Source organism: Trachemys scripta, chromosome 10 (assembly GCF_013100865.1).
Source record: "Trachemys scripta elegans isolate TJP31775 chromosome 10, CAS_Tse_1.0, whole genome shotgun sequence".
Lineage (NCBI taxonomy): Eukaryota > Metazoa > Chordata > Testudines > Emydidae > Trachemys > Trachemys scripta.
Window position 1 is genome coordinate 12,668,936 of NC_048307.1, and position 17,568 is coordinate 12,686,503.

At 41.2% G+C, this 17,568-nt stretch overlaps 1 protein-coding gene across 3 annotated transcripts in view; it reads left to right on the plus strand.

Annotated features, from left to right (window-relative positions):
• The window catches only part of C10H7orf50 (chromosome 10 C7orf50 homolog), a 51,112-nt gene extending 34,175 nt beyond the window's left edge, over positions 1-16,937 (plus strand). For all 3 annotated transcript variants that reach the window (XM_034784060.1, XM_034784062.1, XM_034784061.1), the window contains exons 3-4: positions 11,552-11,633; positions 16,495-16,937. In XM_034784060.1, coding sequence (XP_034639951.1) covers positions 11,552-11,633; positions 16,495-16,677 — 265 coding nt within the window. In that variant the 3' untranslated portion in view covers positions 16,678-16,937. The remainder of the gene's footprint in view (positions 1-11,551; positions 11,634-16,494) is intronic.
• The last annotated feature ends 631 nt before the right edge of the window (positions 16,938-17,568 follow it).

Below are 17,568 nucleotides of genomic sequence, written 5' to 3' on the forward strand. Positions count from 1 at the left end.
TCAAGGTAAAGATTGTCTCTCACTGTTTATTTGTACAGTGCCTAGAACAATGGGCCCCAGTCTTGGTTGGAGTTCCTAGATGCAACTGTAATACAAAGAATTAATAATACTAACAATAAAATTATACAGTAGAACCCCATTTATCCAACCCTTCATTATCTGGCTCTCCATATTAACCAAAAAACCAGCGCACACAGGTCCAAAAGTAGGCGATCGCTCCTGTGGCTGCTAGATGGCTCTGCAGCCTCGCACTTTCCCACTCTCCAGATTATTCAATTTTTTGATGATCCAGGTTTGGTTGATGCATATTTTATCTTTATACAGACATCATCATGTCCTTTGCTTCAAGGTATTTCAGGATCTTTTTTTTACTTTATAATGTTTTCTGTAACATTTTGGGTCCTAGTTCAGTCTGCTGTGCAGGTACCACCTGCCCTTTTACTAGGCACCAGGGCAGAAATGAGATATTTAAAGAAGCACTTTTGACAGTGTTGTTGTTTCCTTTTTTCACTGTTTTGGCAGCAAGGTAAACAGCAAAAAAAAAAAAAAGTGTCCATAACCGTTTTTTTCCCCCCCTGCACAGATCTCTAGCCAGTATTCTGTGTCTGAACCAGATGGAAGAACATATTAAAAGTTGCTTTTAAAACCACGGATAGAGCAGTGTTGCCAGTATAGCTATTCTGCCAAAAACATGGTATTGATTCTAGGATCTGTTGACAATTTCAAAAAATTCTCTTCTGGCAAGAGAGCCCAACAGTGACATTTTTTCTTTCAATCATCCAAACAATATGGAGAAACCTTATCTGGGACATAATTTAATATATCCATCTATTTTTGCAAGCATTGGATTTGAGAATAGCAATGTAAGCACATTCACTTTCCCAAAAATGGCCAAAAAAAAAAAAAAAAGAATCATTCCGAATGTAAGAAAAATTACTGGTACAATAAATAAATTTGACGCATTTGTGTCTGTTCTTCTACCTCACCTATGTGATTCCTACATTTTCAAAGAGTTGTCTAGGATTTTACAACATGGCCCTTGTGACATTTTGGGGTCCACCCAGCAGGCCAGTATGAGGTTTGGTCACCATCAACCTTGTAACCCTGGATGTCTTGTAGCTGTGCAGCTTTGGACCAGAGCTCTGACCCAAACAGCTTGCCAGCAACCCACAAGCCTCACTGTGGCTTTGCCCAACCTGGTTACTCCTTGCAATCTGACCTTAGTACCCTTCCAGCCCCAAGTTCACCCCCAAATCATCCTACTTCAGGGACTAGTCCCTCTGACTGGACCCTCACACAGAAAGCAAGAAGGTGAAACATTCCAACCTGTTACCTTTCTCAAAGTACACGCTTCACTGAACTTACACAGCATTGATTGTAATGAAAGCAAAACAAGTGTATTAACAAAAGAGCATGGATTAAGTGATACCAAGTAAAACAGATAAAGGTAGAAATGGTTACAAGGAAATAAAAGTGAAAACACACCTCTAAAAGTCTAAAACTTAATCTAGCAAAATAGTCTGTTCAAGATGGTTTCTCTCACCCTCAGTCTCCTTTCCAGCTTTTACTGGCCAGGACCCATCACAGACATCAGATTGCTTGGTTTCGTTGTCTCCTAAGGTGAAGGATAAAGATGGAGTCTCTCTCTCTTCTTTATATCCCCAAAAGGATTGCCTTTGTCTTACAAGTCAGAGAGACCTCCTGGGGATTCAGTCTCCCGTGTCTCTCTGTGGTACAGGAGCTGGGTTAGTTCTCTGTCTCTTGGGTTCAAGATCAGGATAACCCCGGCTGGTTTAGGTCAATAGCTTTGATTTTGGCTAATATGTAAATTGAGGTAAACCCACATTGGTCTAGGACAGACCTGTTTATTACATTTACCTAGGCTAGGCTGTCTTGTCTTAAACATGTTCTAGTAACATCACACAGAAGAAATTCATAATTTCACATATAATATTAACACATGCATTTTACAATGACATTAATAGCCAGTATGGTATTGGCTTTTATATGATACCTTACACAATACTTTTTGGATAAATACCATGACAACACAGTGTTGTATGTAGTGAGGTGGTTTGGTCTGATGAGAGACAGTGACCCCTATGCCAGTGGGCACTAGTGGCTCTTAGGGCGCAGTCCTCCACTCAGTTCTTTGAAAATGTATCCATACTTTACATTTTGAATTTATTTTTCAAACATGCCAAACTTGCCTAACATCAACTCAAAGCTGAACATTCACTGAGATTTCTTCTTATCCCACAGACAATTCCAGCTCCCTCACCCACTTTGCAGAATCTACACTTCCACAAGCACCTCCTGTCCCTCTCACCCTTCCCCAAGAAGGAGCTGCTCCAGAAAGTGCTGCTCTTTGTGATCTGGATACAGGTGGCTTGGTGCTAGAAGTATAAATCATTAAGAAACCAACTATTGAGAATCAAGAGACTTTTCACAGTCATGGGGAAGACTCTGAAAGTAGTTGAACACAAAATAAATGACCAAACTATAAATAAACAGGACACAAGTATTTTTCCCTTAAATGCTTTCAACATGATGTGGCCTGAGAAAAGGTTAGCAGTGCTAAATGCGCTATATACAGTACAGGGGCAGGGACTGCTCATTCAATTAGGGCTGGTCCACACTAACCCCCCCACTGCGAACTAAGATACGCAACTTCAGCTATGTGAATAACGTAGCTGAAGTCAAAGTATCTTAGTTCGAACTTACCGCGGGTCCTCCTCTCGCGGAGCAGGAGTACCGGCGTCGATGGCGAGCACTTCCAGGATCGATCCGGGATCGATTTATCGCGTCTAGACAAGACACGATAAATCAATCCCAGAAGATCGATTGCTTACCGCCGGACCCGGAGATAAGTATAGACATACCCTTAGTCCAAGTACTGTATTGTAAAAGCCAATCCACATCGAAATGCCTCTTCTTCCACAAAAAATAAACTTGCCCCAAACTCCTCATACCTCCATGCCACCTTCGACAAGCTCTCCAGCTTCCTGGGACTTTCCTGCCACATACGGCTGACCCATTGGCCTGATGTGTGGTGCAGTAACTCTTTCTATAATTTACCTGCTGAATTGGTCTTGACATGCACACATGCTACCCGCCTCCCAAGTGAATGCAATAAGATAGAAGCTTAAGGACACACAAATGTGTGGGTATCATTTATATCCTTATACTGTATTGTAAACTATTGGTTTGTACAAGTCGCTTTGAAGTGCCAAATGTCTGAGTAAGGATTTAGGTATTTTTAATTAAGTTCTTTATAGAAAATATATTTGTGCTTAACTAGGTTAACTCCTTTGCCTTCTAAACAAACAGACTGTGTTCTCCCTACCAGCTGGAAAAGCTCAGATTTGGCAAAACAAAATAGGCAAAATGTCAAGGTAAATCCCAAAAGAAAAGCAGACAATATTTGTTTAAAATGATAAAAAGATTTACATATGGGGTCTGAAAAATCTTGGTCATCGGAATTTCAATTGGCTTGTTTAAAAGACCAAAACAGCAAATCAATTCAGTTTCTGTCTTGAAAGTCAACAAAATATTACGTTGAACTTCTATTTAACACTAACAAGTTTTGGGGTTTGTTTCTGTTTTTTCTTCTGTATGTCTAAGTTATGGCCTCCATCACGTAGTGTCTGAGAGCCTCACAATCTTTGAGAATAAATCCATTAGAAGATTGCTTAAAGCCACTTCAGCCCGTGCCTGTATTCCTGGGTGTACCAGATCTTACCCTTGTCCTTATGGTCATGAGGCGGTAGCTCTCATTTTTTCTGTTTCCTTGAGCTTTGTCTTTTTAGCCCTGTCCATACTACAGCCTTGTCACATAGTTTGTGACATGGTTGGCTCTGAACATAGTTTGTGTTCACACCCAGTATTCTATATACTCGGTTAATAACCATGGCAGCTAATAGTATTCTGCCCTGGCCTGCAGTCTAAACAGGCTTGTGATTGTCTTCCTGTATCCAGTTTGCATCATTTGTTTTGCTGTGTGGCTTGGACTCTCTGACTGTGCTTGTGAAACTGGTTTTCCTTAGTCTCAGGCCTCCGCGTACTAGGACATCCCAGAGCGTGTTGTCCACACATACTGTTAGTGGCCCTCTGTATTCATACCCTCTGGGTGCTATTAGAGAGCTGCCTAGATTTTCCCAGCATTTTTTAATAAACACATGGGTAAGCAGTTTAAGTGTGGATGACCCATGGTTGTGTTATAAAAATTGCTGCTGTGAGTACACAACTCAATCGTGTTTTATATAAAGTCATGAACTGACTTTAAAATCATGGTTGTACTTATAATGTGGATGGGTCCATTTCCTATGTGTCTTCTACTTTTCTCTCTTAAAGCTATGTTGAATCGTCAGTTTAAGATCCATTAAACTTCAGTCAGCTACATGTTTTTTCAGTCAGCTTGTGCTTATAAAAAGATATAAACAGTAACTATATCCAGAACAATAATTAGCAGCTGTATGATATATTAGAAAATTTGCCCTAAGCATAATGGGGAAAATATTTACATGTACATATTTCCATCTAATGCCATAACTTCTTATATTAGATCTGGACATTGTGTTGGATATAGCTACTTCTAAAGACCACCAAAAAAGGGAGTGATTGTCTGTAAAGAGGGTTTATTATTAAGTGTAGTGTAGTTAATCTTATTTATACTAGATTTTAAATCACTCAAGATAAAAGGCTGCATTAGTGCTGTAATATGTCAAGAAAGCCTGAAGTCCTTTAACAAAATCTCTGCATGTGACTAGGATAATCTGCATGTGGCTTGTTGTATTACATTGTATGGAAAGAGTTTAACCTTTATTTGTACTTTAAAGGTAGGTCAACCCAAAAAATAGTGAATGTATAAATATCTAATCCTAACAGAGTTCTCCCACACTCTGCACTTCACGAAGTGATACTTTTGTAGATTTTAATGATCTCACAGTGATATTCTTGTCATTTATCAGTTTTTCCCTCTCATTCAGCCATCTGTATTAATGAAATATTTATGCCGAGTATACTAAAAGCTTATAGGTGGAAGGGTGGGGTTCATTATGTGGAACAACCACACAAATTCTGTTATGAAAATTATATTAACTCTGTATCCATAATTATGGGTTCTTGGGCTCAGAGTGGGACCAGAGTTTGGCACGCAACGAAGTTGGGAGAATGAGGGCAACCAGTACAATCAAGCCAAGAGCACTAGTTAAAAAATGTAGAATTGTTTTCTGAAAATGTGAATGCACCAATAACCCATATGTGGGAAAACATGACTGACATATCATGCAATTTCTTTAAATGACAGCTGACTTTGATCATGACCATAATAGTGCAGAGGGTGGACTAGATTAGAATGAACTGTTCGTGAAGAGTTTGTCCAGTGTAATAGGCACAGATATGGTTTCCATCAACATCATGAATAAACCACATACTATTTTTTTTTTAAAGAACAAACACACTTTGGTTAGTCAATTGATGTAAAACTATCTATTTTTCCATGAGTGCCAGTTTCCCCTTTTGCAGCCATTGCATCTGTTTGGATGCATAGAGAAGTTGCCTACAAATGAATGCAAAGTACCAGTGAAGAATGTTGAATTTTATTCCCTTCTCCTTCAGTGTTAATTTTTTATTCTCCACAAATCTGATACTGGTGCTAGTCATTCTTTTTACAGCAAGCATCCTTGCTGGGTGGTTAAACAACACAAACAGTTGAATCATGATTAACTGAAGCTTTTTGATTTCTTTGTTTTTCATTTTTGTATTTGATTCCATAACTTTTGGATCTTAGCTTATGTCAGTGTTCGTGCTTTTTCAGTTTCAGTCTAATATCTGTTCTCTAATAGTTTGATTCTTTAACTGCAATATCCCGTAGTAGACTTCTGGATTGACTTCCTTAATTTGCAGATTTACCTTTAATTGATGGTATAAAATATAGTGCATTGGGTTGTTAACCATTTGTCTTATCTTTCAATGTATTATCATTTGTTTGCTTTTTACCTTGCCTTTTTTATGGCAGATTTCCATTTAATTTACCAATGAAAACTCTGAAAGGAACTACAGGCTTCTCCCCCCACCCCCACTTCCCCTTCTGAGTTTGGAAACCTCTGAAGTTAAAAAGGAGCTTATTTTGTATACTTGTATGTTTCTACAGAAGCTCTCATGAAACCCTCCTAGACAAATTTGTGATCACTTGGTCTTTGTTTCACAGAGTTCACTGAACAATTGATTTGCCAGCGCAGAAGAAATTTAATGTGAGGGCGGTTTTGCTCTATTAGACTTGACAGTGTTTGAACAAAGTTAATACTCTTGCCCAACTGGCTTTTCAATTGATTTCTATACTCAATATTACTATGTAAAACAAAGTGGAACATTAAAGGTGGACTTGCATCATACCTGTAGAGATGAGTTTTTCTTCTTCGAGTGCTTGCTCATGTCCATTCCATATTAGCTGTGTGTGCTCGCCACATGCACCGGTGCCGGAAGTTTTTACCTCAGCAGTATCTGTAGGGGAACAGCTCTGGGTGCCCTCTGGAGTGGTGCTTGCATGGCACAGTATAAGGGGCACCGCCAGCTCCCCCCACCCTCAGTTCCTTCTTGCTGCCGGTGACGGTGCTGGAATGTCTGCTGCTTCAGCTTGTGTTGTTTCGTTCTCTGTTCTTGTGAACTTTGAAATCCTGTAAAATAGTTATACATAGTTAATAGTTTCTTAGAGGCCCTTAGTAGTAGTTCTCAAACTCTTTATTAGTCCCGAACGGGACTCAGCCAGGGGACGGGGCATTCCCCGGTCCCCAGGCTTTAAGCCCTGCGATCCACATACCAGCTGCCTAAGGTGCTTAGGCACAGGGCACATAAGTGACAAGTGCCGTATCTGCAAGTCCTTCAAACCTAGGATGAAGAAGGAGCACGATATCCGTCTAAGAGCACTCCTAATGGAGTCGGCACTGGAGCAGCACAGTGTGCAGTGCTCCCCTGGCGCCATCCATGAGCTAGCACCGGTCTCCCTCCCTAGCACCGGGGGCACTGATCAATGGACTCGAGACGTACTTCGCCAGTGGATTGGCACAGATCCTGATGCACATGCCACCCTGCAAGAACTCCGGAGAGGACTGTGGAGCAAACAGACAGCAAATTGCATGGCTTCAAGGACTCTTGCACGACCCTGAAGACCCTGGGTCTCTACATCCCAGCCCCAGCACGTAAGCGGTTCAGACCACAGCAGCTGCCAGGCCAACGGAGCCAGCCTCATAAATGATCCAAGAGCTACAAGCGCCGCCCAAGCCACCCGCCTCCACCCTCTGCCCAATTGGGCTTGACCCAGAATAACTAGGGGGCCAAACGGTCGTTTTGAGTGTGTGCCCGAGGGCGACCTACCAGACTATTCCCTGGATCCATCTGTCCCAGTGTTCTCCAACCACCTTTCCCTCTTCCTCCCTGCCTGGTTGGCTATAACCTTGGACCAATGGGTCCTCAGCACAGTGGAACAGGGTTATACCCTCCAGTTCCTTTCTACCCACCCCGCACCCGCCTTCCCCATTCCTCTTCAGTGACCCCTCTTACGAGAGTCTCCTCGCACAGAGGTAAAGGGGTTGCTACATCTCGGTGCAGTCAAAGAAATTCCTCTTGAGTATAGGAACAAGGGGTTCTATTCCCGGTACTTTTTAATCCCAAAGGCCAAGTACAGTCTATGGCCCATCCTGGATCTGCAAGACTTCAACAAGGACCTAAAGAAGCTAAAGTTCCTCATGGTTTCCCTGGCTTCTATTCTCCCCTCCCTGGATCTGGGAGACTGGTATGCCGCCCTTGACTTGAAGGACACATTCTTCCACATAGCGATCTTTCAAGGACAGACACTTCCTCCGATTTACGGTGGGGCCCCACCACTACCAGTTTGCAGTCCTCCCATTCGACCTGGTGACAGCACTGAGAGTGTTTACCAAGTGCATGTCGGTGGTATTGGCTTACCTCAGGCGTCAGAGTATCCAGATCTACCCATACCTCAGTGACTGGTTCGTCAAGGGCAGCTCCAGGTCTCAAGTCCAAAGAGATGTCACGGTGCTTCAAGCTACATGACACGATCGGAACCTGCTGGTAAATGACAAAAAGTTGACGTTAGTGCCAGTGCAGAAGATAGAGTTCATCGGAGAGGTCCTCAACTGGACCTGCGCCAAGGTGTTCCTGCTGCTGGAAAGGTTCCACACATTGATGAGTCTCATCACGTAAGTCTCCGCATTCCCTCTGACTACAGCCAGGGTCTGTCTGTGCTTCCTGGGTCACATGGCAGTGTTCACTTATGTGGTCCGCCATGCCAGACTCCAGATGCAGCCCCTGCAACAATAGTCTATTCCCAGTCCCGTGACACCCTGGGAAAGATTGTTACCATTCCCCAGGTGATACTTACCTCGTTGGAGTGGTGGACTGACTGCAGGATGGTCCTGGAAGGGGTTCCCTTCGACAACCCTCCCCACTCCATTGAGCTGGTGTCGGACGTCTCGGACCTCGGCTGAGGGGCGCTTATCGGCATCGTCCAGACTCAGGGGACGTGGTCCCTGGACGAAGCGCGGTTCCACATAAGCATCAAAGAATTCCGAGCAGTCCGGCTGTTGTTCCGAGCAGTCCGGCTGGTGTGCGGAGTCTTCTTGCCCTACCTGTCGGACAAGATGGTACAAGTCCTGCCGGACAACACAGCCTCGATGTTCTACATCAACAGGCTAGGCAGAGTGTGCTCGTCGGCTCTCTGTCAGGAGGTGCTCCGCCTATGGGACTTCTGCATCAGCCACAAGATCCACCTGGAAGCTTGTCACCTTCCTGGCATCAGGAATACACTGGCGGACCAGCTCAGCAGGGACTTCTCCTCTCACCACGAGTGATCGCTCCATCCAGAGGTAGCCTGCATGACCTTCCAAAGGTGGGGAACTTCCCAAGTGGACCTGTTCACTACCAGACAGAACAGGAAAGGCCACCAGTTTTGTTTTTGGCAAGGACTAAGCAAAGGCTCCTTCTCCAATGCCTTCCTCCTGTTGTGGTCAGGGAGCCTGATGTACACGTTCCTTCTGATTCCGCTCATCAGCAGGGCCCTAGCAAAGATCAAGAGGCACAAGGCGCAGGTCATCATGATCGCCCTGACATGGCCTCGCCGACACTGGTTCAGCACGCTCCTGGGCCCCTGCCCAACCGACCAGACCTGCTGTCACAAGACCACAGTCAACTCCTACACCCCAGCCTCAGATCCCTCCACCTCTCAGCGTGGATGCTGCATGGCGGAACCCAGAGGAGTGGACCTATTCGGAAGGAGTCCAACAGGTCCTCCTGGAAGGTAGGAAGCCCTCAACTAGACTGACTTACCTGGCCAAGTGAACGTGGTTTTCCTGCTGGGCATCCGAATGGGGTATCTCTCCCTCGCATTCCTCCATACAGGCTGTCCTGGACTACCTGCTCCATTTGAGGAACCAAGGCCTGACGCAGTCTTCCATTAGAGTGCGTCTCGTGGCCATCTCCTCTTTTCACCCACCAATCCAAGGACAGACGGTGTTTTCCAATGACATGATGGTCAGATTCGTGAGAGGGCTCAAGAGACTCTTCCTGCAGGTACGGTCTCCTGTCCCACAGTGGGATCTTAACTCTCTAGGCTCACTGGCCCGCCCTTTGAGCCGCTGGGTTCCTGCTCCTTTTCCCACCTATTGTGGAAGGTCACATTCCTGGGGGCGGTGACATCGGCGGGACGGGTCTCTGAAATTAAAGCCTTGACCTCAGAACCTCCGTACAAAGATAAGGTTCAGTTGCGGCCTCACCCGGTCTTCTTGCCAAAGGTGGTCTCCACCTTCCATATGAACCAGGACATCTTCCTCCTGGTGTTCTGTCCCAAACCGCACAAGACCAGTGAAGAGAGGCGTCTTCACTTCACGCCCTGGACATCCGGAGGGCCTTGGCTTTCTACTTAGAACGTACCAAGCCTTTCCATAAATCAACTCAACTCTTCATTGCTACAGCAGATAAGATGAAGGGTCACCCAGTGTCCTCGCAGAGGATTTCCAATTGGATTACTTCGTGCATAAGGACCTGTTACGACCTGGCGGGGGTTCTGCTGTCACCAATTGTCAGAGCCCATTCGATGAGAGTGCAGGTGTCTTTATCGGCCTTCCTGGTGCACATTCCTATCCAGGTTTCAGAGTAGCAGCCATGTTAGTCTGTATCTGCAATAAGAACAGGAGTACTTGTGGCACCTGAGAGACTAACAAATTAATTTGTTAGTCTCTCAGGTGCCACAAGTACTCCTGTTCTTATTCCTATCCAGGACATCTGTAGAGCTGCAACGTGGTCCTCAGTCCACACGTTCATGTCTCATTATGTCATCACTCAGCAGGCCAGGGATGATGCTGGATTTGGCAGAGCTGTGCTGCAATCTACATGTCCGTGAACTCCTACCCACCTCCCGGGGTACTACTTGGGAGTCACCTAATATGAAATGGGCATGAGTAAGCACTCGAAGAAGAAAAGACAGTTACCTTTTCCGTAACTGGTGTTCTTCGAGATGTGTTGCTCATGTCCATTCCACAACCCGCCCTCTTTCCCCACTGTTGGAGTTTTCTGGCAAGAAGGAACTGAGGGTAGGGAGAGCCAGCGGCGCTCCTTATACTGCACCATGCAGGCACCATTCCAGAGGGTGCCAGAGCCGGTCCCCTACGGATACTGCTGAGGGAAAAACTTCCGGCACCGGTGCATATGGCAAGCACACACACCTCATATGTAATGGACATGAGCAGCACATCTCGCAGAACACCAGTTACAGAAATGATAACTGTCTTTTTTTCAGATTAAAATCTAATAATTTTAATTTACTAGGGTTAATGTTCCCTTGTATTGGGCTACATCTGTAATAATGCTTCAGTATATTGACTAGTACTGTTTCATATTAAGATACTAGATTTTTGTGTATTATGTTGTAGAGGCAAAAAAGCAGTATGCATTTCATAGTGAGATTTGTTACTCGCTCATTATTCTACTGTTGTTTTTAGAAGAAATACCCATTTTCTCAAACGAGTTTTCTTCCCTCTTTATATTTATAGCAAAATATACCAGCTTTCAAAACACAGTCTTACTATATGCAAATTGCACACATCAGTCTGACATTTTAGCCCAGCTCAGTTTTTACATATTTAAAATGTTTGCATGTGAGGCATTCAGAGAGTATTTGCAGACGTGCATTTGTTTTGCATGCTTTTAAATGTACTGTATTTTTCAAATATGATGCAAAGTTATCCTATATCTTGAGCAAGGGATTGGTAGTCAGGATTCCTAGGTTCTTCGGCTTGCTCTCCCAGTGATTTGCTTGACACTTAGGGCAAGCCACTTAATCCTTCTGTACTTCCCTTTTGCCACCTGTACAATATATACTCTAACACCTAGGTCACAAGGACGTTGTGAGGCTTAGTTAATGTAATGCTGGTAAAGCACTTTGAATCATTATATAAAAGTGCTACGTGAGTGCTGAGTATTTTTATTATCCAGTATTTTATTTGAGCAATTATTTTTCTCATTTATTTTGTTACAGCTGGTCCAAAAATCCAAAAGAATGGAAGTTTCAAAAGACTAGGCAGACTTGGCTTCTTTTGCACATGTATGAGAAAGAGAAGGTTTGTATTAATATCACTTTTTATTTAGCAAAATAATATCTTAAAGCAAGTAGTTATAAATTAATTACGCCTATTTTTTGTTAACCAAATGTTACTATGGTATCCCAACACGTTTGTAATTTTTTATTTAATCTGGACAAGGAGTCAATGTATACATTTGATTCTAAAATCATCAGTGTTTAGAAATCATTTGTTACTATAGCCTTTCAGAACAACTGGCAAGACATGTTTGCCAATCTCTGCTTTAAATCGTTTGTAGTTAATGCAGCAAGACTTAGAAGAAAGGTCATAATAGACCAGAGATGGTTTGGAATGACCTTTCTCCTGTGTATACTAGATTGTTATAATTAATGTACAAAAAGTATTATTGCATTTTGAATTCAAATGAATGATAAATTTAGACCATATTTCAGCTGTATTGGTTAATCTTAACTTCTGAATGTGGCACCCAGTACTAAAATCATAGATACTCACATTTTAGGCAGCTGAAGCTGTTGCAGATCTTTTCAGGCTCTGACTCAGATGTGAAACCATGCTAGCGGGCTGCTAATATGGTTTCTCACTCAGTACAATGTATATGGGACCTTAGACTGATTATAAAAGGCTTGGCAGTGCATCTATGTTAAAAATCAAAGGCTAGGCTTGCACCAGTGGTAGAATCCAGCAATTTAATAACTTTTGAAAACAAGAGATTTAATTTCCAGTTAGCCTCTGGTTATGGTGGCATTGAGGGAATCTTTCAGATCATTCCACTTTGTTGCATAATAGAGCAAACCAGCTTGCCAATCTATAGTGGGTTGTTCATTTGTTCTTTTAGTTGTCTGGATGTGTCCATACAGTTAAAGATTTTTTTGTAAGTTTACTTTATACATAACACAATTAAAATAGTTGTTGGCCTATTTGATGCAGATTTCACGCCAGCTACCAACTTAAAGTGTTACCTTGATGAGAAGAAAGATTTAAGAAAAAAATAGTAAAATCAGTGTTTTGTTTAGGCAAAAATGTTCACATAGCATTAGTACAATTTTACTGGCATAGCTGTATTTAGGAAGTGGCAAAATAAAAGTTTAATTTCAGGTATGGGGAATAATTTGCTTAGTACTTTAGATTTGTTTCTCCTTTAAAACCGTCCTTAACATCCTACCAAACACAACATATGTTCTCTACAGCTGTCTAGGAGCTATTTTAGAGCCAAAATGATGTCCTTGCTTTTACACCTGTTCGTCTTTGGGTTTCTTTCTTTCCACATTGACATAAATTGGTTAATAGTATCTTCAAATAGCATGTTTTCAATAGATTTGAGTATCAATACATAGCTTAATTCTATATTTCTCAACACTGAAATAGAAATGTTTCCTATTTTGGTATCTTCTTTAATCCATTGAGATTATTATGAGTTATTTATACTAACATATTTTGAACTGTTTATTACTGGTGAGGTCAGATTGCAAATGGTCTTTAAATAGGCTGCTTCCACTGATTTCTATGAGTTTGAATGAGGAACTACTCAAGTACATAAAGTTAAGCACATACGTAAGTATTTCACTGCATCAGGCCCTTAGTGAGGGTGACCACTTTGGTGAATATATTTTTATGCCTAAATTCTGCTCCCTCTTCTTTAGCCAATACAGTCTACCGAGTTCCAGTCATGAATAAAATACAAAAGAAAGCACTTTTTCTGTTCCTTCCCAAGTTCCATCTTCAGCTTCTGGTGGTGCCCAGTTAATAACTGAAGGTCCTGCAATAGGAAAAGTGGGATTCAGAGAGGAAGGTGTACTTGCTTCTGTCTATAAAATCAGTTAGGACTGACTCTGTAAAATCCAGATGGTGGGTGACTGGTGTCATAGGTCTCGTTGAGCGCACCCTCTTAGCAGCTCCCTGGACTCTTGTGAGGGGATCCAGCCTGCTGGATTCTGTGTAATTTAAGACTCTGGAGTCTCAACAGATACCAGGCGTAACCCCAGTCTTGGAGCTGCTGGGCACATTCTTGGAGTTCAGACCCTCTGTCCAGCACTCCAGCCTGAGAGCTGAGATCTCTCCAGTCAAATTGCCTCTCCCCTGTTACCAGTTCTGACTCCTCGTGTAGTTTAAACTTGGTCTTTTCCAGAACTCCACTCAAAGGTGTGAGCCTTCTGGTTTACATCTTTGCGGGGGCCCGTGGCATGTGTAAGTGCTAAACACCTTCACAGTTATATAGTACTGTTGAACACTCAAGAGTTGATAATATTTGGTTCGCTTCTAGATAGATATTTCCATTTAATATGTTTGGCTGCTACATATCTACATTGCACTGTTGGACTGTACATGTTCAATTGATTTATTTCCTGTGGCATCAACAGCCCGCTGGAATATTGCCTCAGGCCTAATTCAGATTACATCAGGGAGATCGTCATTTTACATCAGGGAGATCGTCATTAAAAGAAATGATTCTGCAAAAATTATTCTCACTTATTAATAGTGATTATTTGAATTGTGTACAACAAACTCCCTGTCCTTTGGAGCCATGGCATCATTTTGTTGAAGAAAAATAATTTTTCAACAAGACGTTCTTAAATATTGTTTTGGTGACAATCTAAACTCGGAGGAAGATGTGATATTTGCCTTATTTATTTATTTATTTTTCCTGCCAAGCCCAGTTGGCGTGCTTATGCAGCCCTGTGGAACTAACTGTAGACAAAGCAAGTCTACAAGCAGCAACCGTTCTCCAGATAAGGCTAGAGGCAAGGAAACTGTTTGGAAGAGAGGAAATGAAACAAAAGCCAAGATAAATGGCAGTGGAAATGATAGACAAAACCATAAACCCATTAAGTTTGTCTACCACTATTGCATATTCAGTGGAAGGAAAAATACATAGAATACTCTCTGGTTAACATGGTTCTTACTTGGAATAAATTATATAGCTAGATTAAAGAAATGTTTCAAAGGTTTTCGTTTGCCTTTCTTTGAGGCTGAAAACTAAATGCTTTATAGTCTTAAGAACAAAGCAGCCACATGATTCTCTCCACACATACAATTTCTAAGTTTAGCATAGACTACTAATTGCCCCTTTAAGCACTTTGCTTAAATTATATAATGATAGATATAATTATACATGATGAGGTCTGACTACACAAATAAAGTCTGGTAAAAAGAAGGGTAAATTATATATGGATGTTTTGGCTAAAGTACAGAGTACACAGAGGCTGTTGAGTTCAAACATTCACTATAAAGAGAATTATTTCCATTAAAGGAATATTATCAACCTAAACCTCATATTTGTGTCTTATCTTTTTTGTCTGCTATTGTTACAAATTTACTGTAACTGAACCAGATTAGAAAACAAGAAGATGGTTTTATTTTTTCAGTATATTTACTCTATGCATTTGACAGCACTTTGTGTATAGTTAGTTTCATCACTATGCCTCTGGTTAATTTCCTTTTTCATGTAGGTTTTTAACAGGAGTGTTGTAGCTGAAGAGTGATAGTTGGTTTCCCTACTGGATAAATTATAAGTCTGAATATAGACTTTGCTTTTGGTTTAGTGCTCTGTATTATCCTTCATTTACTATTACATTGTTAGAGGCTCATTTCCTCAGTGCACTGCAACTGATAGAACTTTCAGTCAGTGAAGTTACCGGGCTCAGTGATAGTGCAGAAATAACTTGTAAAGTTCATTATCTGTTAAAATTCTTTCTTCTGTAAAATGATATTTCTCAAGTAGAATAAAAGCATACAGACCTCTGTTAAGTAAGGCCCTGATCCTTCAAACGCCTGTGCATATGCTTCACTTTACACATATTGAGTAGTCCTGTTGAAGTCCTGTGTAAAATTAAACATGTGCATAAATATTTGCCGAACGGGTCATTTTAGCTTCTTCTGAATCCCAGGGAAAATATTTTATTAATAACAAAGATTGCTGTCATAGAAATTGTACATACATTTAAGAAATGCTTCGTAGAAAATCAGGTTATGTGATCTTCTTGAAAATACATTACTTTATGGTTAAAAATGTGGAATAAACTAATGTCTAAAATGTCTTTATTGGATTATCAGTAATGTAAATACAACTTATTGGTTATAACAGCATTATATCCTAACTGATGAAGCTAAAATGTAACCTATTACTAACTAACTAATGAGAAGGGAAGAGAGAAGAGAAAAAACAGATGGGGTGCTTGGAGACAGTGACGCTGTTTCACATTAGGCATATTTTAGTTAAATGATTCTATCAGAGTCTGATTCACTGTGATCTAAAAATGGTTTCCATATGTCTGAATTTATCTGTTGTTGTTCAAACTAAATGTTAGCTCCTCCTATGATGGTTCTGTCAACGTCACAATCTATTGTTTGACAGTGGGTGGTATCTCTTCCCAGCAGCTCAGATAATTTTGGGCATTGAGGGTGGAAAGTTGCTATTATTATACGTATTCTGAGCTGTTTGGCCAAGTCTTTTCCTCAGATATGAACATACAACTCTCATTGAATTCAGTAGAACTTGCACACACATATCCAAGGATAGTATTTGGGCCACCGTTTTCTCCTTCAACAGCTCGTATAGGGTTGAGATGTTGGTCAGTAAGTGGAGGGATGTACTAATAGGTATTTCAGCATTTGTTGTGATTGCATTTTGCTTAGAGTGTTATCCTAAAAGCTGAGCACAGAGCAAATATGTAATGATTGTCTCCCACAATGATTAGCACACTGCCAATAAATATCCCCATTTGAGTTGAGAATTGCTTGCATCTAATAACCATGTATTCCTGATAGTTGTTTGACTCAGCCTGGTATATATTCAGCCTGGTGCCATCACATGACTTTAATTGTCAGCTGAGATTTTCTCCCATCACGTAACTTACATTGTCAATTATCTCTCTTCTTAAAGGTTCCAGATGAATATTTCTCTATTTTATTGGACTATCTGGAGGGGCTTAAGGGCAGCGCGCGAGATGTAACCATGCAGAAAGCTGAAGCTCTTATGAAAGAATATGACAATTCGGATACAGAAGATCCAGACCTGTTGGAGAAGTGTGAGCGCATACGAAAAGTTTTACAGCTATTATCATGAAAGTGTGTAAACCTTGTCATTAGATTTCTAGATTCACCTGTCTCTATCATTGTATGGAGAACAGGTGAAATGCAACAAATAACTTCCAAAAAAATATGTAAATACATGTTTTTTCATTAAGAATTGTAATTATGATAAAATTTCATGTTTCCATTGTACAGTGTTTTAAAATCAATCATTAAACAGTTTATAAGGAGACTGTAATCAAAACGAACCATAGTGTTTGCCCATTATTAAACATTCTATTTTGGCTCCATCAAGTAATTTTTGCATGTCTTGGAAATGAGTGGAAACATCCGTCTCACTTTAGTTCTTCACGTATCAACATGTAATTACTATTAACCGATGAGAGGAGCTTTGTGTCTCTTAATAAAAGCAAAACAACCAACAGAAAGCCTGGAGGTTCTTTCACAAAGGGTAGTTTTAAAAGCGAATGTAAAGCACAGTGCTTTATCAGCCAGCTGTAATCTATCACTTTCAGCTTTAGCAGCATGTCATTTGGATTTGGGAAAGATCATTTTCAGTCTGTCGAACATGGGTTTATAACACATTTACTTATTAGCAATTTAAGCAAAGATCTGGAGATTGTCGGCTTTGTTCGTTTTCCTCTGGATATTGAAAGTTTTTGGGGTGCTTTATGGCAATAGCTAGGTATTCAGAAAATGTAGAGATGTGAATAGTCCAAATCAGATGTCCATTGTGAAATCACCCAATCATACCTTTAGTAAGATGCTATTCATAACAGGAAATGCTGTGTTAGAACATTTTGTGTTCAGCCTGACAAATTACATCTTCATCTTTCTCTTGTAATTGTTTTCCAGTTGAGTTAATCTGTATTCAGCTGCTTCAACTAGGGAACATTTGTATCCTAGGAGAACGCTGAAGACCAGA